The sequence below is a fragment of the Etheostoma cragini genome, chromosome 8 (assembly GCF_013103735.1).
Source record: "Etheostoma cragini isolate CJK2018 chromosome 8, CSU_Ecrag_1.0, whole genome shotgun sequence".
Classification (NCBI taxonomy): Eukaryota; Metazoa; Chordata; class Actinopteri; order Perciformes; family Percidae; genus Etheostoma; species Etheostoma cragini.
This window is the reverse complement of record NC_048414.1, coordinates 9,647,347-9,666,739: the sequence shown is the minus strand read 5'-3', so window position 1 is coordinate 9,666,739 and position 19,393 is coordinate 9,647,347. Positions and strand designations below refer to the sequence as shown.

At 40.9% G+C, this 19,393-nt stretch overlaps 1 protein-coding gene across 3 annotated transcripts in view; it reads right to left on the bottom strand.

Annotated features, from left to right (window-relative positions):
- Nucleotides 1-19,393, bottom strand: part of mctp2a (multiple C2 domains, transmembrane 2a) — a 33,852-nt gene extending 14,459 nt beyond the window's left edge. Inside the window, exons 1-17 of one of the 3 annotated variants that reach the window (XM_034879323.1) lie at nt 17,123-19,392; nt 15,668-16,548; nt 14,720-14,779; nt 14,526-14,637; nt 11,941-12,083; nt 11,766-11,842; nt 11,553-11,667; nt 11,424-11,447; nt 8,525-8,701; nt 7,680-7,810; nt 7,387-7,573; nt 7,007-7,100; nt 6,807-6,909; nt 6,599-6,701; nt 6,388-6,489; nt 6,194-6,268; nt 5,805-5,924 (exon numbers count right to left, since the gene is read on the bottom strand). In XM_034879323.1, coding sequence (XP_034735214.1) covers nt 5,805-5,924; nt 6,194-6,268; nt 6,388-6,489; nt 6,599-6,701; nt 6,807-6,909; nt 7,007-7,100; nt 7,387-7,573; nt 7,680-7,810; nt 8,525-8,701; nt 11,424-11,447; nt 11,553-11,667; nt 11,766-11,842; nt 11,941-12,083; nt 14,526-14,637; nt 14,720-14,779; nt 15,668-16,537 — 2,493 coding nt within the window. In that variant the 5' untranslated portion in view covers nt 16,538-16,548; nt 17,123-19,392. Of the gene's footprint in view, nt 1-5,804; nt 5,925-6,193; nt 6,269-6,387; nt 6,490-6,598; nt 6,702-6,806; nt 6,910-7,006; nt 7,101-7,386; nt 7,574-7,679; nt 7,811-8,524; nt 8,702-11,423; nt 11,448-11,552; nt 11,668-11,765; nt 11,843-11,940; nt 12,084-14,525; nt 14,638-14,719; nt 14,780-15,667 lie in introns of all 3 variants that reach the window. The other 2 variants (XM_034879325.1, XM_034879324.1) reach the window with 2 other exon arrangements.

Sequence of the window (19,393 nt, the reverse complement as noted above, 5' to 3'; positions counted from 1 at the left end):
AATCAAAGTAGCAGCTCAGCTCACACAGGTCTTTTTTTTTCAGCCTGGCTGAAACAGAGTCTGGCTGAGGGCTTATGTTTGGGACGGAGCGGCAGGCTTTAAAGTAGTTGTAAACGCAAAGCAATGAGACATGTAATTTGTGTTGAGCTTGGGCCAGTGTGGGGACAGGCTTTCAGGGGGTGTCGGAGGCAGAGGAAGCACAGATAAGATTTCTCTTCGGGGCAGGTAGAGTGTGTGGGCAACCATGGTGCTTTGAGCTAACGCTGAATAAATATTTCACATAAGCTCAGCTCAAGTCTTATCAACTGGGGAGAGGGAGAGAGAGACAGAGGAAGAGGGGAGGGGGGAAGAGAGGCTACATATGAGTGAGAGCAATAAAATGTGGAATCTCATGTCCCTCTTCAGCGAGAAGAAATCCGCTCCAACAATTTTGGAGTGTGAAGCAATTCACAATTCAATTTTTAAATCTAATAGAGTATAGTAACATTGATATTTACTGTGTTTGTGTAACTTAAGTCAAGTGGTTAGTTTTAGCACTTTGTTTACAATTATTACAATTACTACCACAATTACTAATGTATGGCTCAGCGGGAGTATGACGAAAGCTTAGTTAAAAAAAGTAACAAGAGTACAAATTTAAGTTATAAAGACAAAGCTAAATATTAGAAGAAACTATTACATTATTTGGGTAATTCAAAAACTAAAACTAATTCGTTATAATTGGTGACAGCAGCTCTTATCAAAGCACTGAGGAAGAGCAGTCGTGCAAGGCAAAGCATTAGCATTTGCTCACAGGGCCAGCTCTGGCCGTTGTCTCCCCGCCTGTCTGACACATGCCAGGGCTCGAGTAGCGCCAGTACAAGGCTGGAGCAGGGCAGTCAGCGGGGGCCCCGTGGTGCCTGTCAGTAGTGGCTACACTGACCCTGCACTCCAGCACTGGCCACTAGTGTTTAATCCGTGTCAGGAGCGTTAACACTGAGCGACCTCCTGGGTGACGGATCTGCCATGTGAGCCTTTTCCCCTGAGGAGGTGGGGAGGGAGTGGCATGGACTTTCTCTCCCTGTCAGCTCAGCTCACACGCACGTTAACGCACCGGGGCCAAGGCTGGCCCTGGAACAGCCACACAGAGGGGCCGGCAGGTCGCCGCTACGGCTGCCTAGGGAGAAGTGTCCTCTGTGACTCGGAAGGTAGCGAGTATGTTAAAGGCAGTCATTAGGATATGGCGCACACACAATGGGGTTAAACACAAAGCATACAAGAAACACACACACAATATTAAACGACCAAGTATGACAGATGAAGCTCTATATGTTTCTTCAGTGCAGTTAGCTATAATTAATCTGAGGACACTTTTTTACTTAACAATTACTTATTACTAAATAGTAATGATGAATTTAGTTTGTTTAAATTGAATCATATTTCTTCTCAAGACTAAAATGCATGTCCTAAAACATATAAAAGTAGGAACAATTTCACAGATCTAATGAAGTGTATATAAGCAAAGAAAGCCTCTTTAAGCCCACTAATAAGAGGACCTGTTTCAAGGTTAAACACTGCATCAACTGACACATTCAGGGCAGCTAAATAATAACTGTGTACAATCAGGAGACACTAGTGAGCAGTTTGCAAGTAGTCATAGCCTATCATTTTATAATTAATAGACCTCAGGCTCGAAACCATGAATACACAAATCGCCATCACTGTCATCTTTTTTCTCTCCTACTAGACACATTCCCACTACACAGTCTGTGAGGACTCCCTCAGCCATGGAGAGGGAGAGTATAACCCCCATGAGATTGTAGAAACCCACTCCTTTAAGGCCTCCAACTTTTTCAAACAGAGAGAAAACAGATGCAGAACATAAACACGGAGACAATTCACAGGCGTGCATAGTCCTCTCGCTGTTCTCACAAAAGCTCGACCACACTGCAATGCAGTAAACCACAAATAGGCACATCCAAGACTCACAAAGCATCTCATTTTCAGGGACAGTGTTAACAAGACCAATTATGACAACTCTGATTATAGCTTTGATCTCGGCCGGGCTGGTATTCCTGTTAATGGCCCCGAATGATGTGGCTCTACACAGGTGGTCTCCTGAGACCTCTGGAGCCAGATCTGACCCTGTCCTGCCCTCATCTGGGGAGACGATGATTCTATCAGCCCCCCAAAAAGTGCCCATTGCAGTTGCCAAGTGTGTTTACAGCTGCATCGCATCAAACATTCATCAAATGCCATCTTTACAGTGTGTGATGTGAGGCAATCAGCATTTCACAGGCTGTCAAATGATGTCTAAAGCGGTTGCTACCTGGCAGTAACAAAAAGAAAACGGTTCAAATACTCACCTAAGGTATACAGGTTTCTTTCTAGTCTAACTCCTGACAGATGAGATAGCTCATGTGTTAAAATATTAATTATACTTAAATACTTAAAGCGGTCTAATGACAGCAAAGCTCAAAATCAGCTTTCAAGTGTAAATGATCCTTGTTTTTTTTTTTAACTTTCATCCATTTCATCTAAATTAAAATTGTTCTCAACTTAAAACTTCTGAAAAAGATTAATTTGGCTGGCCAATACATGCTAATTTAGCAATTTTTATTTATTTTTTGTGAAAGAGACTTGATGTGTTCCTGGGTATAAAATGCACAGAATGGTAGGATTTCACTCCAAGTTGTTCCCACGAATGGGTCCTGTTGGGAAAAGTAACTGATCTCCTAAGTTCCTCCATTAACGTTTCCAGCAGTGCTGTAGCTCCATCTACAGGTCCTATTCTTGTGTGCAGCAAAGAACTCTGGGTGACCCCTCTGCAGTCACTGCTGATGTATAGCACATTCATCTCGCTCAGTCTTAGTGAAAAGCACATCTAAAAGACATTATTTTATGAAGATTTTAGCTGTCACATTTCCTCTCTCTCAGAGAAAGGAGCATGCTGTTGTCAAACTCTTGAAAAGTGCGGATCCTAGGCTCATTACCGTAGCATAAACAAGAAGAGAGAGAAAAAAAACTCAAAATTTGTTGTTTGTAATTCCGTTCGCTGATGAAAATGTTTATGAGGATTTGCCAAAAGTTTGTTTAAATGTGTGAGAAAGACTTTTTTTGTTACATTACCTAATTAGAGAGCTTCTATTTTAAACTGCTACACATTGGTGGGAAATTTAAGGAGACTTCAAACAGTATGGGCTCTGCTGATGAGATTGCACAGTCAAAACAAGTAACCTCCTGCACTCGCAAACAGTGACAATACTAAGGAGTTTGTACAGAATCTACTTTCCACAAACAATAACAACAGCATAAAACCAAATAAACCATCAATCTGTAAATGCAAAATGTATATGTTCCAGGGTGTGCAGCTTTCTGATTGCCACACAAAGGGAAAAGTTATCCTAAAATGAACAAAGAAGACTTCTCCAAAGAAAAACAAGAAAAAGTCAAAAATTCAATATTCTTTTTTAATCCCAGTCACTTAGTTAACGTGAACCAAAGCAGTGATCCCGTATGCAAAATTTGAATATCTTACACACCACACAGCAACAACCACTTCATAATGCATACATGAATCTACATAAACAGTATACAAATGTAGACTTCATGTTGTGTGGAGGTCAGAAAATTGGCCTGTGGGACTGAGAATGGCTAAGTATTCCTGGTAAAGCACTAGCGAGCATCCCGCAGTCCCAGTAGAAACCACAACAGCGGTAATGCATTACAGGATGTATATGATGTAAAAGGGTAGACCCGGTCTGCCTGCTTGATAAATAATGTATTGTAATGTATATTAAAGCTAGACCCACCAGTGCAACGTTTCCTATCGGCATACCCTGAGAAACCCTGCGCTGCCTGCCACTGTGGAAAAGAGCAGACACTAGTGGTATAATTATGCACATCTGAGAGGCAAGCAGAGGCCATCTGTCAATGTCTGAATCAGTTACCTTATTACCACTGCCTAAAGATATAAAGATAGGAGTGGGAGCTGGTTTCATTAAGGCACATGGTGGCATGCTGCTTCAGACAGCTCCAAACACTAACTTAATTGCAAATGATGACATGGAGGAGGAGGAGGCGGAGTGGCTGTACAGCTACCCTTGGAGTGTGCAGGGGCACTACTGTGGATAGCGGCATGGCACTAGGGGCACTAGGCTTGTAATGACAGTCAGTCAAGACCTTATTGTTGCCCTCACTGACTGAAGTTCAGAGTTTTTCCGGTAACTATCCATCACATGCACTATTTTTATGTGATTTGCATGTTTCACTGTGCTTGTTACTTGCTGAGAATTTAATAACTCAGTGAAAAAAAGAATGTTTCACTTGTTGAACTCTCAGTCTGCTAATGAGTGGGTGATGAATACACAGTGGTAGATTCACTCTGTTTGGGCAATTCTCGCAATGCACCTTCGACACTACTATTTCAAGCACACCCCGTTGAGGACAAAGGCGTACACTGACTACTCTGTTACTGTCTACTTTTAAAAATATCAACCAGTGTGCTGATGTTTGTGTCCGAAAACAAAAATAAAAAGGACAAAGAAGCTACAGTCAATGTCTCTCGCTGGCAGGGAGCAGACGACACCCGCAGCTGACAAAAATATAATAAAGAATTGGAAAGCACTATACTTCAGTAACAATGATGACCCTGATGGAAATAGTAAGTGTCTTAGCCTTTTTCCTTCATTCTAAGATTTCTGTTTGTGTGCTGCACTCCTAAACAGCAGGTGGAGTAGAAGTGGAAATGAAAGATTAGAGTGTGCCACTACACACTCCCATCGCCTGAGGAGGATCTAATTATAGTTGGAAGAAGATGGCCCCATCCCGCTGACCTGTCACCTGTCAGCCTGCCTATCCTCCTGTTCTCCTGCCTATATCCCTACTTCCAAGTCTCTCACTATCTGCCTTCGTAGACCACACTCTTACCCAACTGTCTCCCTCTTTCTCTACTTTCTTTCCCAGATAGAAGCCTGCCTCCCACTCTATCCTTATACAATCGCCTGCATTGTTCTCTGTCTTCCTGTCTGTGTGTCCCCCTGCCTGTCTGTGTGCCTTGCTGTTCTAAAGGCTGTGATACATTGAGCCTGGCCATTGCCTGGGGGGATTTGCACCTTAGGATCAGTGAGAAGGGCTTACAGAATACACCAGGTATGAATTGCATGTCATTTTGAGACAGAGCAGACAGAAGAAAGGCGGTGAAAAGAGACTTCTTCACACACCCTGTCTGTGACCGCTTCCTCACCCTGACACGGCGCTGGCAGGGCTTTCATGGCAAGTGTACACTCTTAATCATGACATTACATGTGCTGTACTGAGGGGGATTCACAGGGTGATTTAAGATTATTTAAGCTTAGGACCTTAGATCACATACCCTCATTAAAAACAGCTAAACAGAGACATTTAAACAAGGTTCAAATCTTGGAGGCAGACTGTCACTCCTCCACCCATGGAAGCTGAGACTGTGATCCTGCTTACACCGTCCCCCGGGCCAGGAGGCTTTGCTAAGAAGTCAGATGTACAAACGCCCTAACCCCACCCCTTCAAATATACTCTAATGTCATCAGAACTGAAGGAAAGCCAAGTGGGGTTTGATTTAAAGGATAAAGCACATCCATCACATACGCACGGGATAAAAACAAAAGGCAGCCATTGTGTTTCATGGGAAAAAGACTAGCAAGCGAGAAAATGACTAAACCAAAGACTCTCCCCAACATCTAATTCTAATAAAGTGAAAGAGTTAAAACTGGGCTACAGTGAAATGGGACAAAACTTGTTTGCCCTGAGGCTTAAAGAGAGTTCATTAACGTGAGGCAATGACTTACCAGAAAGGCTATTAGACTCCGTTGCGTGCTCTCCCACTGAAAACAGCTTTTAATGTACTGTAACGTGTACAGAACTGCTGTGCTGATTTTTCGAACCCGATAAATATTCCGGGCAAGAACCTAATAGAAAATAATGGGAACAAAACACCGGTTAGTATCATTTGATACTGGACATAATGTTTATGACTTTGCAATGAGCTTTACAATCCCTTGTTTGCAACTTCTGAAGTTAGATGTTTGAAGCCAATTAAATAAATTAGTTTGACAATGGCTAATCCACACTGCGACCATGTGTAGCTTTGTTGCGGCTACTATATTAATGGGATGTGAGGGGAACATACTGGCAAGTCTTTTCATTCCATTTCTGCTAAGAAAATCAATGCGATAACCTTTTTGGAGAACTTCACGTTTTCCTCCATCAATGTTGTCTCTTTTGGTTGAAAGGTTCTGATTCCAGCTCTGACCTGGAACACAAAAAGAACAAAATAAACACTGCAGTTTAACTGCTTTTTATTTCCCACTATAATATATGGAACATTATCACATTTTGAACAAGCTTGAACATGTTTAGTTTGATCCTTACTTTGTTATAGATAACCTCCAGGACGAGTGTGATGGTTCCTTTTGATGTACCTCCCAAGTCTTCTTTCTTCAAGAACAAACATATCTCCTGCCCATTCTGAACCTTTAAGAATTAAAACAATAAATAGATTTTGTATATCAGATATTAATATATAAGACACGCTGAATCCTGTCACAGAAGTAATGAAGTTGCTGATCATACCCAAACTTACAGTAAGTAACGGGATTGCCAATTTCCCCAAAAAGTTTGGGGCTTTGTCTCCATTTTCATCAAGGAGAGTTAACTCTATCACATCATGAATGTCCTTTATCGGGCTGTAATATAAGAGTTAAGAAACATGTTATGCACATTAAAATATACAACAATATACAACAGAAAAAGACTGATGTGCTGTTTTTTTTCCCAGATGTCTTACTTACAATGTAAAGGCTTTGTTCCATTCCGGATTGAGGGTCTTGTAGATTGTGTGAGTTTGAAGTTTGCTGTTACCGAGCTCAACAACACAAAAAGGGTTGCTTTTTCCTATAAAAAAAATAAAAAAATAATTATTTAATGTAAATTTAACAAAAAGCCGTAACCATGAGAATAGAAAACAGAGAAATAAATTGTTACGGATTACCATTGAGGTCTGTGGCAGGAAGATCATTTGCCTTTACAACTTTGACCTGAAGTAAGCCAACCTCTCCCACACACTTGTGTGAGTTCTTTAAGCGCTGAAAAAATAATAATATAAAAACCAACTTATTCAAAACACCTTTTCTGAACATGGTTAATGAATGTAGCACATGAAATTGGATTCTTAAAACCTGGCAAATAACATAATTATATTCATGTTATTGGAAATGTGCCCACAAGCACTTGATAAAATCCATATGACATATTTGTATTTCTTACTGACTTAGTTGACATGACTAAACTCTAAATGGCAGCAAGATGTTATACCAATATGTGTGGATTCTCTTTTTAGGTAAAAGTTATCCATAACAAGAAATGACTTACAAATTTCTCCACTACTGTGTCTCTTTCATCAGGATTCTCCAAGGCAGCTGTTTCAATGTCAGAGATGGAGACTCCCCAGCAGGGTCTCAGGGTGACCAGAAACACCAGCCTGCCCTTTCCTGGGTCCAGCACATGAGTGTAGAGCTGCCTCTCATTAAGTGGAAGTCTCAATAGGTCAATCTCAAACCTGAGAGAGAAAAGGAAAATTGTTCCATTGAAACACATAAGGCCAACTCATTCTGTGGAGCAGCCAATGTTAGCAAAATTAACACTACCCACTAGGAAATACTCACAACCCCCATGATTCCTCACACTTCCTTCCTCTCTTTGAGTACACCTCAACCTGGAGAGGTTCCTGGTTATCTTCAAACTGATTGAAGTCAAACTGCTCTCTCCACTGGGGATTGGCCTGAACGCAAAGGTTCTGAGGGCAGAAAAGACATAGATTCAGCACATACAGTAAGATGGAAACACGCACGCACACACGCACGCACACGGGCACTTTGACGCAATGTCAGGTATAATGCGTTATCAGACTGAGTAGTTCCTGCATGACATGTGGATAAAGTCTTTATTCAATCCAACCAGAATGAGGCAGGAGAGGAGAAAAAGAGGTGTGTTGTGTGTATGTGCCTCTATTTATGTGTGCTTGTATGTGTACACCTCAGTAGCCACTCTGGGATTGTTAACACTGACAGCTTCCAATTAGAATCAGCTTTGTCCAACAAACAAACAAGCAGAGAGGAAAGCAGAGAGGTTTACAAAGAAATGACACAACAACACAAGACAAGTGCACCATGGATTCATCAGGGGGGAGGCCAACAAGTACAGGTAGATGAACAGGCCATGCTGAGTATGCAAATGAAGGCAATGAAGCCCAGCATCCAAAGCACAGAGAAAAGTGAGTGGCAGCCTTACCCAGTCTAATGAGCTGCCTCTGCCATGGCCCAGTGAGCCAAGGTGGAGGTGAGTCACTGACAGGCACCTGCTGTGAGAGAAGCGGGGGAAGTAAGAAATAGGGGCTGGGAAGAAAGACTTGAAGTATAAAGAGCAGACATTAAAAAGACAGAGTAGCATGAGAAAAGTGAGTGTAGGAGAAGTGGGAAAAGAGAAAGACTTTTAAAAAAGCTAGTCCAACCTTGCTCTTGTACTTCTGATCACCAAGGCGAAAGCGGACGTAAATGTCCCCACGGCCATACTGTGGCAGGTCCTGTCCCTCCACCAAGGTGATACCAAGCACCCCAGTCCATATCTGGTTCTTCAGCTGATTCCTCTGTGTCTCAGCTGGCCGTGGGGATAGTGCGGCCTGGTTCTGCTGCAGGGCAAAGATACACATAGACAGTGACAGTTTTTTTTTTTAAAGCTCCATGTGTGGAAGCTCTTTGCTCTCCACAATGTTTATCTGTTCCTGCTTCAGCCTGGCACCTCATCATGTTCACAGAGTGCGTGAAAGTAGGACAAAGGTCCATACTATACAGCACATCTATGTTGGAGCACATTATCACATCTCTACCGACAGGTAAGCCACACCATGGAGGCTCCTGGTGAGCGAGAAAGAGAGGGACGTCAGCGAGAAGCCAGATGTCCCTGGCTGTGACAGTCCCACTCATCACTGGCTTCCAGACTGAGAGTGGGGAGGCAGGACACTTGGCATACTGCGCAAGAGACAGCAGGCAGCAGTGAGTAATGATGCAAACCGCACAGCTCTCTCATCAGCAAATTATGCATACATGCAGTATGTATGGCCAGCACCAGTTTACTGCATGTTGGCAAATTCATCCACTATTTATTCAACCAGCAAAATGACAAATACGTTCTACTTAAGTAAATCGAGTGAACTAACATAGATGTTGTGCATTTGAGGATTCTTTAGAAATCAAGGACAAGCAAAGTAAATAATCCACTTCGCCTGCCGTTTCTCACAAAGAGACTGAGAGAGAGAGGCCTTGATATGTTTCCATCTTAGAGTTCCCTTGAGGCCATGCGGTGATAGGCCAGGGCTGTAAAAACAAACAGCAGAGAGGTTGTGTAGGGCTGACTGTAATTAAAGAGCATGCCCGTAATCTGCTCCAGCCTCTTTGATTGCCCAGCTCCTTCGACTGTCCCAGCAACGCTGCTTCAAACAGCCCCACTACTACTCCCCTGCCACTCAGGCCCCTCCTCTTCACTACGGGGTCACAACCCACATTGCCACCCAATCCGGAGGGGATCAAAGCACATCTCAGGGACCCGAATTAACATGGAATACCACAGGCACAGCCCTATAAATATCAGCTCTTTCAAAAGAAGCAGAACAGAGGGAGTGGAGGAGCGATATAAAACAGGCCTCAGCCAAGTCATCCCAAGTGTTTATCTTGGACACATTTCTATCTCAGCGGCCAATAAAACAATTCCACTTAACTGTAAGTGGCCCCTAAAGAGAATCTATTCCTGGTCCTAAAAGGGCTGTGCGATTGCTTCCATATGGTTGGACAGCATGGGGACAAGCACGATGAGCTCAGACCCAGGTCCATTTGGCTGGTACCTCAGCGTCGTCCATCCACAGCTGTGATATTACATCCTAACATCTGGGTTATTGCCCGCTATGCCTGGGAATTATCAGCATTGCCGATCTTAGGCATCCCACACTGGCAACATGCCTCGAACAGCAGATCCCCTCTCCCACTTCTCTCATACGCCCTCTTGTTTGAAACACTATCACACAGCCGAGTTTTACTTAAGCACTTGCCATTCCCTGTCTCTGTAGTGGTAACACAGAGGGAGAAAACGATGTTCTGGAAGAGGGGGAGTGAAGCTGTAAGAGCTGGCTATTCAGCACTTCCAGGATAGGTGTTAAATGCAATAAGATATTGTACGTTTGTCAAAAATGAAATGGTGAAAAAAATGGCATTGTTACATTGTTAAATTAGCACTGTGATTTAGGCAGCAGAACATTGTGAAGAGTCCCATCACACATTTCTGTCTCCCTTAGAGTATCTTTAACCATCTGTAGCGGATAACCTACAATGTGTATGAAAATGGCTTCATTCCTTTGTCATCTAATTTCAAATTGAGATTGTCTACTGGACCATCAAGAGACTGAACAGTGGCAGATGTAGTGACTACATCGGTGTGAATATAAACCCACTCGCTGCAGTGTGAGTCCCCAACAGCAACCCTTCTATTTCACTCTGAATCTAATTACAGCTGCAATATATTGAAAACCTCTTGAAATGAGATGGAACTTTGTTTACTACAAAAACTGCTCTATAATATTAATTTAAAGGCTCTTTCAGGACAATGTATTCACTCAATATTATTTGGGTTTTGATCAGAATGTAATACTGTACCATGTTTTTTCCACAACAAATGCTACCACTGATAATAATAAGCATTGCAAAAAATGTTCACTATAAAACCACAAAAGAAATAGTCTGTGCTGAAACCAAGGTTACACACACAAAAGCCTGAGTCCAGAGCCTACATCTCATTCTTTGTTGCCCCATAGTACAGTCAGTTAGTGCCCCCTAGTGCTTTAGATCAGGATAACCATGAGCACTACCGTGGAAATGACAGTTGAATTCAGGATGGCATTCTGGATATTTGGAATTGATTAACCCTTGTGTGGTATTCGGGTCTAATTGACCCATTTCAAATTTTTTCAAGAAGAAAAATAGTACATTACATTTTTTTCAGTACATTTTCTGTGATAAACATATATTCCTGACTCAATTCAGAATTTGTTTCTGGATATAACCACTTATGTTTTTCATAAGTGGATTTTAACATTAATTATAACCCTATGACCAAAAACAAACCACACTACCATTTTTAATTGTGTTCTGGTAGAGACTGATTGCATTCCCTAAACCTATATGTTAACACAATTGTTTGTTAATAGATTATGAAGTAACATTTTATTTGGGAATTGTTTTTAAAACCCCAAATAAGTCGCGGATCAATTTGATCCAAGGGATGCGAGAGGGTCCCAAAAGTGAAGACAATACAAAGGTTAAGTTATGTGAAAATAGTAAATGTAATGGAATAGAAATCCATACCTTAATCTTCCTTGGTCGCCATCTCTATGGAAAGAAAAAATACAGGATGATAAAAGACTAACAATTCAGGGAAGACTGGGGACAAAAAACTGTATGAACAAATACTGCTTATATCAGACATATTCTTACAGGGCTTCTTTTGATGGTGGCATCTCTAAACATTAAGCAGACATCAACAAGAATAACTCCCATGTCATCTTCTTTACTTTTTGGATCCTCAAGACGCAACTCCATTTCATAGGTTCTGTGTAGATACAGAAAGGACATGATGAACTGATGACCACCCTTGGATATCCTTGATAATCTATTCCCTAAAATAGAATATTAAAATGTATCCCTCACTTGTATAATTGAAGATGCTTTAGGGAAATAGTGCTGGAACCCATGAACTCATCAGCAGTTCGATTTTTATCGTAGACCTGCAACAATGTTAGAAAGATTATTAATAGAAATTGTTTGCTCTAATACAAGACAACTCTTACATTGTAAGATAGTGCACTTCTATTCAAACGCCTACCCGAACTTCCACGACATGCTCTCTGTCTCGAAGAGGATGGGAGAAGGACTCATTCCACCGTGGATTCAAGCTTTTATAAACCACTTTGCATTTATAAAACTGTTTTCCTTCAAGTTTGAACTTCACATAAGGATCACTGGTCCCTAAAATGAAATACCAGAAAAAGAAAACCAGAAAGATAATGATATGTGGTAAATACCTTCAAATCTATGGTTAGTGAGTAACTTCATGCAAACTATGTTTACTTTTTGTGGAACATATTTTCACCTATAAAAATCTATATTGTGTACAAAACACACATACACACACATACACACACACACACACACACACACGCACATGCATACATACACATACAACCCCTTCCCCCATACTGGTTGCGTGAGAGACTGAAATATGTGAGGAGGAGGTGCACCCCACACATAGCAAAAACAGAGGGATGTAGCTGTTTAATTATGAAAGAGTAGAAACACTCGCCAGCATGAGACAACCATAAACCAAGATCTAGAAGCAACCAGTGTTAATCTCCCAAGCCTGTTAAGAAAGTCTGTCTGCGAGTGGGGTGGGGGTATAGGACCTCTTTGTTTCTGCGATTGCATGCAGATTGGCCAAAAAATGAAAGCCAGTCCCATGCCTTCATTTGTATAGGGGATAAAGGGGTGCTTGAGAGAGCCTGCAGGGAGGCTTGAATCATATGACAAAGGCCCTGTGGGGATGGGTTGTCAGGCCTGTCAGCTCCCCACTCCAAATGAACATCTCGCAAAGGAAGGCAGGACCCACAGCAGCTCCACCCTGCCAGCCTGTGACAGGGAAACCTCCAGGCAACTTGACAGGAGGAGAATGTGGCAGCTAGCAAGGAGAAAAGCTCTGGCATGACTGAGAACGGTGACGATGGAAATTAATGGGAAAAAGGGGAGAACAAAAACCAAGGAGTGGGGGCTGGTGGCGTGGGTCCTTTCAGAATATGTAATGACAATGTATGCCATTGGTGAGCCTTTGGCACGGAGTTGATTGTTGGGCAAACAGTGGAGAGACAGGGGGCGTGTGGGGATTGCATCATCATGGTGCCATCTTGTCAGGGAAAGTAAGGTCTCAACTAGCAGGGAGTAGGGCACTGGGCTTGGAGGGTCTTCAACCACCAGGCACTAAAAAAACAGTTAAGCATCATTCCAAGAAGGAAGTCTACACTATTAATTTCCCAAAGCTATGGGAGCTACAACAACGTATCAATCAATCCATCCATCCATCCAGCCATCTTTATCCTCTTAACCCGGGTCGGGTCGCGGGGGCAGCAATATATAATAGTGGTAAAAACCACAGGATAGCCGAAGGATTTACATTTTCAAATATAGGAGTGCTGTAGCTTTGAAATACTGTCATATCAATTGTCATTCATGGAATGCATTAATCTGAAATGGCCAGTGTTATTTTGTGCGACTTATTTTGTGTGTCATTTTCACTTAAATTAAAACTACCTAAAGTAAAGAAATTGCCAAAAAAATGTAATGTAATAAATAATGTATTTCCTCTTCTGGCCACCTGAGGTCGTTGCTCTCCGTAAGCAATGTCTACTGGGCCTGGGCGTCAGGGAGGAGTCAAGATCTGTGGCAATTTGTATTACACAATGGTGTCCCTCTGTCCTTCTCTTTCATAGATCTACATCATTGATCAATTTTAAAAAGATCGTCCTGTTATGAAAATTTGTTTGAAATTAAATTTGTTATTTCTTGTTACTATCTTTCTAAATTGATGCTTGTAGTTTATACCTGGATATGGCAATTAATAATTGCAAGATAAATACAGATTAAAATGCTGGATGATTACATTAACAAAATATCGTACAAGTTTAATGCTCCCATAGAAAATCAAAAGACTCATTTCCAACATCAAACCTAAAGATATCAACAAAATAATCTTTAAGTAAAAAGGGGCCTGTAAATATGTGATTTGTGATATGATAAGTCTTCCTCTTTAAACAATACAAGTCACAGGCTTTGTTTTGAAAAAGCCCATGAGCCATAAGGGAAAGAATTATGACCATCTGATTTTCAATTCAATTAAGCAAAGAATCCACCATACCACACCTGGGATACCATTTCAAAATGGAAAAAGTTGCAATACCAGCAGTTTAATGTACAAATCATGTGTTCTCAGGACACAACATGATTTCTTTATCCCAGTCTGTTTTTGGTCATACTGGTCTGATTGCATTCTTCTCTAGTGTTTTTGCACCACTAGACAAGACACGTCATCCTCATTAGTAAACACATGTGTTAACTGAACACAGCCCATCTAACACAATGAAACATTTCGCATTCAAATCTTGTCACTGTCTAACTGGTTTATAAACACAGCAAGATTAACAAGATGTATATGTGCTGTATGCATGTGCAGTGTTTCATAGAGGGCACACAACACAGCAGGAACTGCACTCTTATAGGATGTAAAAAAAAACTGATAGGGAATCTGTTGAACTGCACTGATCCAACCACGTTTTTTTTAAATCACATTTAAAAGAACTGTTTGATTTTAGCTCATAAAGACATAGTACATTTTTATGGATCGTCTGCAGGGTGTTGACCTACCGGAGCGCTTGTCTCGGATGACCAGGTTCCTTCCCTGCTTTAGGTTGATGTTCAGGAGGTATCTCTGGCATGGTTCAAGTGCTTCGACGTCAGACCCTGCTGTCATAAATGGCTGTGGAGAACAACTCACATCAATATGTGCATTTAGACTTATGCCCATACTTACTTTAATGGGCAGTCTAGGGAGTACTCACATAATTTTCAGGAGGATCTGGCATGTTTTCGTCAAAGAAATAACTCGGTCCACTGGAAACCTACATTGAAAAAGTTTGTAATGACATTTTATGAACCATCAGAATGTAAAACCTTAAAGTAGTACAGTCAAGCTGAGATGTCTGTGTGAGTGCATGACTTTGATAAAAAAAAGTTTGTTTTACAGCAGTAAAAATGTTAGGCATAGTGAGATATCATCAGTCTTTTTGTGTACTTTTTGTTAAGCACTCCATGGTCCATTGTGTCTAACTAGTAAAACAGGATTTTTGTTACTGGGAAGCATCTCCACAACAGAGGGCACAATGGTCTTAGTTTCAGCTATACCCAAGGGCTGTATAAAGTCAAATCCCATGTAGTCACTTTACATTTAACACAAACCATCAGAGGTTCTTTTTGATATGTAGCACCAGTAGAATGAATAGTTACCATCACTATGGGATATAGAATATACACTATGTCAACATATCAGTACTATAGGGATTAAGTGTAATGAAACCACAAACCTAAGCTCAGGTTTTTAAAAGAAATATTGATTTCATGGCATTCACCATATAAGAGGCTGAAGATAACTCTCAGCATAAGAGCTAAAGCATGTGAAAAGCTAAACCTCACTATTTGAAGGTGAAATTAAAGCATGTAAATATGACCGATGTGAGAATATATAACATGCTTTTGACTAGAGCACTAGAGCTAGCATACTTTTATCCAATTCCTATGAGACTAACACTTTCTACAACAGTAGGGGCTCTAAAAGTGAATGTACAGCATATGCACCTTTCCATCTGTTTGTTTTATCCCTGTGAATGGATATCACTAATTTGACATGTATACAAATTTAAATAACATACATTATATGCAGAGTTCAAATAAGAATAGGTTTGTCTTATTATACATGTAGTAAAATACACTTGGTAATTAATTTAACTGACCTCTGTCGTTTCTTCTAGCTCCTCCCCAGGCTGGGCTTCTTCTAGCAGAGCATCTTCCGTCAAACCGAGAGAGCAAAGTTCTCGGTCAAGATCCTCCGAGTCTGTTGTCCAGGGCATGTTTACTTGCTCCTCACTGGGACTGCCACAGGAAGGAGGTGAAGAGGTACCATCTGCACTCTCCAAAGAAGTACCCTGACCATTTGCTCTGGTTGGTGGCGGAGTTCCTTTATCAGGTGATGACTCTCTATGCTCAAATGCTGTGATCCTCTTTTCTGTGTAAGGCTTCATTTGTTCTCCCATTGAGCTTGCTCTTGCCAATACTGCAGCAACAGTAGGCACTATGGCTAGTGGCGTGTCTTCACCAGAAAGATTCTCTCTCCCTACAATGTCTGGGCTTGTTGGAGGTGCATTGGTAAAAACGCTTCTTGGTTTAAGAATAGGGTCAAAAGTAAATTCAGTTGCATTCCCCATGGCTTTTTCATGTGCCTGTTCATTTTCCTCATGAAGGTTCTGTGTCCCCACTGTTGAACTTATTCTATTCAAAGCAACAGCTGTGCGATCTATAGGAACTTTGAGTCTACTTTCTGGGAAAAGGGCTCCATCAACGACGGAGCAACTGGCAACAGAATCAGTATCACTCTCACCACGGGAGTTGCTTAAGGAGAAGGCATCAGAAGGAGTGGACACCACGACATTGTCTGTAGAAACTGTTTCAGCTGGCACAAACCTTAGGTCTGGTACAGAAATACTGCGCCGATAAGCCAGCTTCTTTCCACGCTTTCCAAAGGCCTTCTTCCCTGGCTTCTTCAGGTTGACCAATTTAGTTTTGAGACGCAAGTTCTCCAAGAAGTTCTTTTTCTTGACATCCATCTTGAGTGAAACTGTGAGAATAAGATCCCTTGTGTTAGATGTGTACAGGCCTAAGACAATGCACCAAAGTGCCCTATCTGCAGAACACAAAGTCTATAGAAATGATATCAACTACAAAGGCCAAATTTATAATGTATTCAAGGTGGCCATTGATTGATTTTAAAAGCATATTTTTCTATTGTGTCCTAGTACATTAGATTTCCTGTCTGACACCTGACTTACAACTCTAGGTGGTGTACAGTAGGCCAAAAAAGTAGTAACAGTGGTAGATTTGGCGCTTCAGAGGATTTTTCACCATACAAAGACAAAAGTAAAGTCAAATGTATTATTTGTCTGCTATCTAGGGCAATTCTCTGCCTCATCATATTGTAATAAAACACAAACAATGACTACCTATAACTACATTAAATCAGCAAAACCAAACGTAGTTGGCATGCCACATTGTCATTATCATTATCATACTTAGGCCTAATATCTGATCAAACAAACAATTCTCAATAAACTACTTTACCTAAATACTTCCACATGACATTACCTCCTGGATTATTCTACAATAATTTAGACAACAAAAACATGATACTATACCTGTCCAGTCGACCTCCAACGAACAGCTTGACAACGCCACAGACTTAATCAGTCACCACTGAGAGCACCAGTTAATTTCAGAGGTAGCACAACCATCATAGCTATGATGTCAAGGAGGAAGGGTTGCAGGCAACACAACATGTAGTTAGTGCCCTTACCTGCTTCCAGACAACTTTTAAGGCAGGCAATTGGTGTAGAGGCTAGACTGGTTCTAACTAGCCATACCAGTCGCACAAGGTGAGTTTCGACAATGAGAATACTGTGAGTGTTGACCCAACCCAAGTCCTACCCAAGTTTTTTTGTGATGGATAGAGCTGTATGACTTTGTGTGGCATCAGAAAACCTGAAAATCTGACAACAAATATTAAGAACATTAAGACACTTGCAGGATATTAAATGCACACTGAAACACCAAAACTATGATGAAACCGTTCAGCTCACCGTACAGCAAGTTCATGAGCCTGTTTGTTGCATGCCTATCAGTCTGTTTACTGTTGTTTTGAATATGTATTTGCATTTGTAAGGCTTATTGTCTGTTTGAAGTTTTGAATGCGTTACAATTTCTCTAATGTGCGTTCTCTTATAGATCCAAGTATTTCAGAAAAGTACTTAATTCCATAATCTATCCTAATTCTAAAATACAACTGTCCTTCTTATTTGCCCAAAACGGTCCCAAAATACTCCTGATTGATTCTACAACATGACTGAGGGATATTAAATGTTGGCTATCTGTTTGTCTTATCTCATTTCTGATCTTCAGTCCAAATCTGTCAGTCAGTGGCTGTCTTGTCATACCAAACTCCATTTCTTTCACCCAGCCCCATATTTGTTTACAGTGGAACATGGTTTAGCTTAAGCTCGTCAAAAGTTAGCATTTGTGTTTGCAAAGTATAAACTATAGCTTTCTGTCCACACATTAAAGCTAATGCAACAGACCCACTGGTGTTCACACTCTTTCTCCTTGTCTTTGCCTAACAGTGGAGACTATATGACAACAGATGTGTTTGAGTCTGGACTGAGTCTTGTTCAATATTTGCTGATGTCTTAAGGAGATCAGGCCCACATGAAAGAACCTCAACTTGGCTTCCAGTTGAAAGGCAGGGCCAGGGATCCAAAACAGGGCAAGCCCCTATGGCAGGTGGCCTGTCGCCCTCCTTCTCACACAACTCAAAAAGCCCAAAACCCTGCATAGTTTCTCTACACATGCACACTGGACTTGTGCCAGCCTACAGCACAGCTGGTCTGATGGACAAGAAGCCAAGAACATGCACTTTGGGACAAATATACTGAGTGATGCACATGCAAGCCTTTACACTGGAAAAGAACCATGAAATACTGAGGTTTTCAACTACACAGCTAACCTAATGGTATTGTTGGTCTCAACATACATGGTTTTCTCACATAAATTAATTGAGTTTAAATATGAGTAACCTCCCAGCAAACACATACCCTTTAGGGAAGGTTCCTTAAAGGTTCTCTGAAGGTAAAATATTTTGGAACCCTCTGGAATTTTCTCATAAACTTGTTTTGTTGGACTTTAAAGAACCTTTAGGGAACGTTCTCTAAAGGTTATCTTAAGGTTACATTTTTTACCTTCAGCTTATCTTTTCTGAACATTCCCTAAAAGTTTTGTAAAGGTTATTTTTGTAGAACCTTGAAATAACCTCCAGGGAACGTTCCCTAGTTAGCTAACGTTAGGTTAGTGATACCACAATTGAGAAATTGCAAATAATATTCAGCATTCAAAATTGAACTTCAGCAAACAAATGTAGGCCTAAGTAGTGAACTCTACTTTAACGCAAAACATGCTTTAACTTTGTATAACTTTAGCTTGAATTAGTTAGCAATGCATCATTTTAAAGGCATTCACAATGTTTCTTACCTTAGAATACAATTCTCATTTTACCATGAATAACTGTTAAAAAAACAAGTTTTTTAAGTGATTAAACTTACCCTTTTAATATTTAAAACAAATTATTTTCAAGTTCTACCGTTAAAATAACCTGCTAGCTACGCTACAGTACCTGGAGGTTAGTTTTAGCTAGCTAGCTAGTGTTCTAACGTTATTTAGTGTGGTCTAACGTTAACCTAGACCAAGACCATCTATCTGTAAAGTGTCCTGAGATAAGGTCTGTTATGATTTGACACTGTAAAGGATATTTAATTTTCTCCAGTTTTTGGGAGTCGTTGGCTTTAATGAAAATGCGAGACTATTGGTTTTCCAACTTAACTTTACCTCAGCTAGCACGACATAAACAACAACCTACAGTA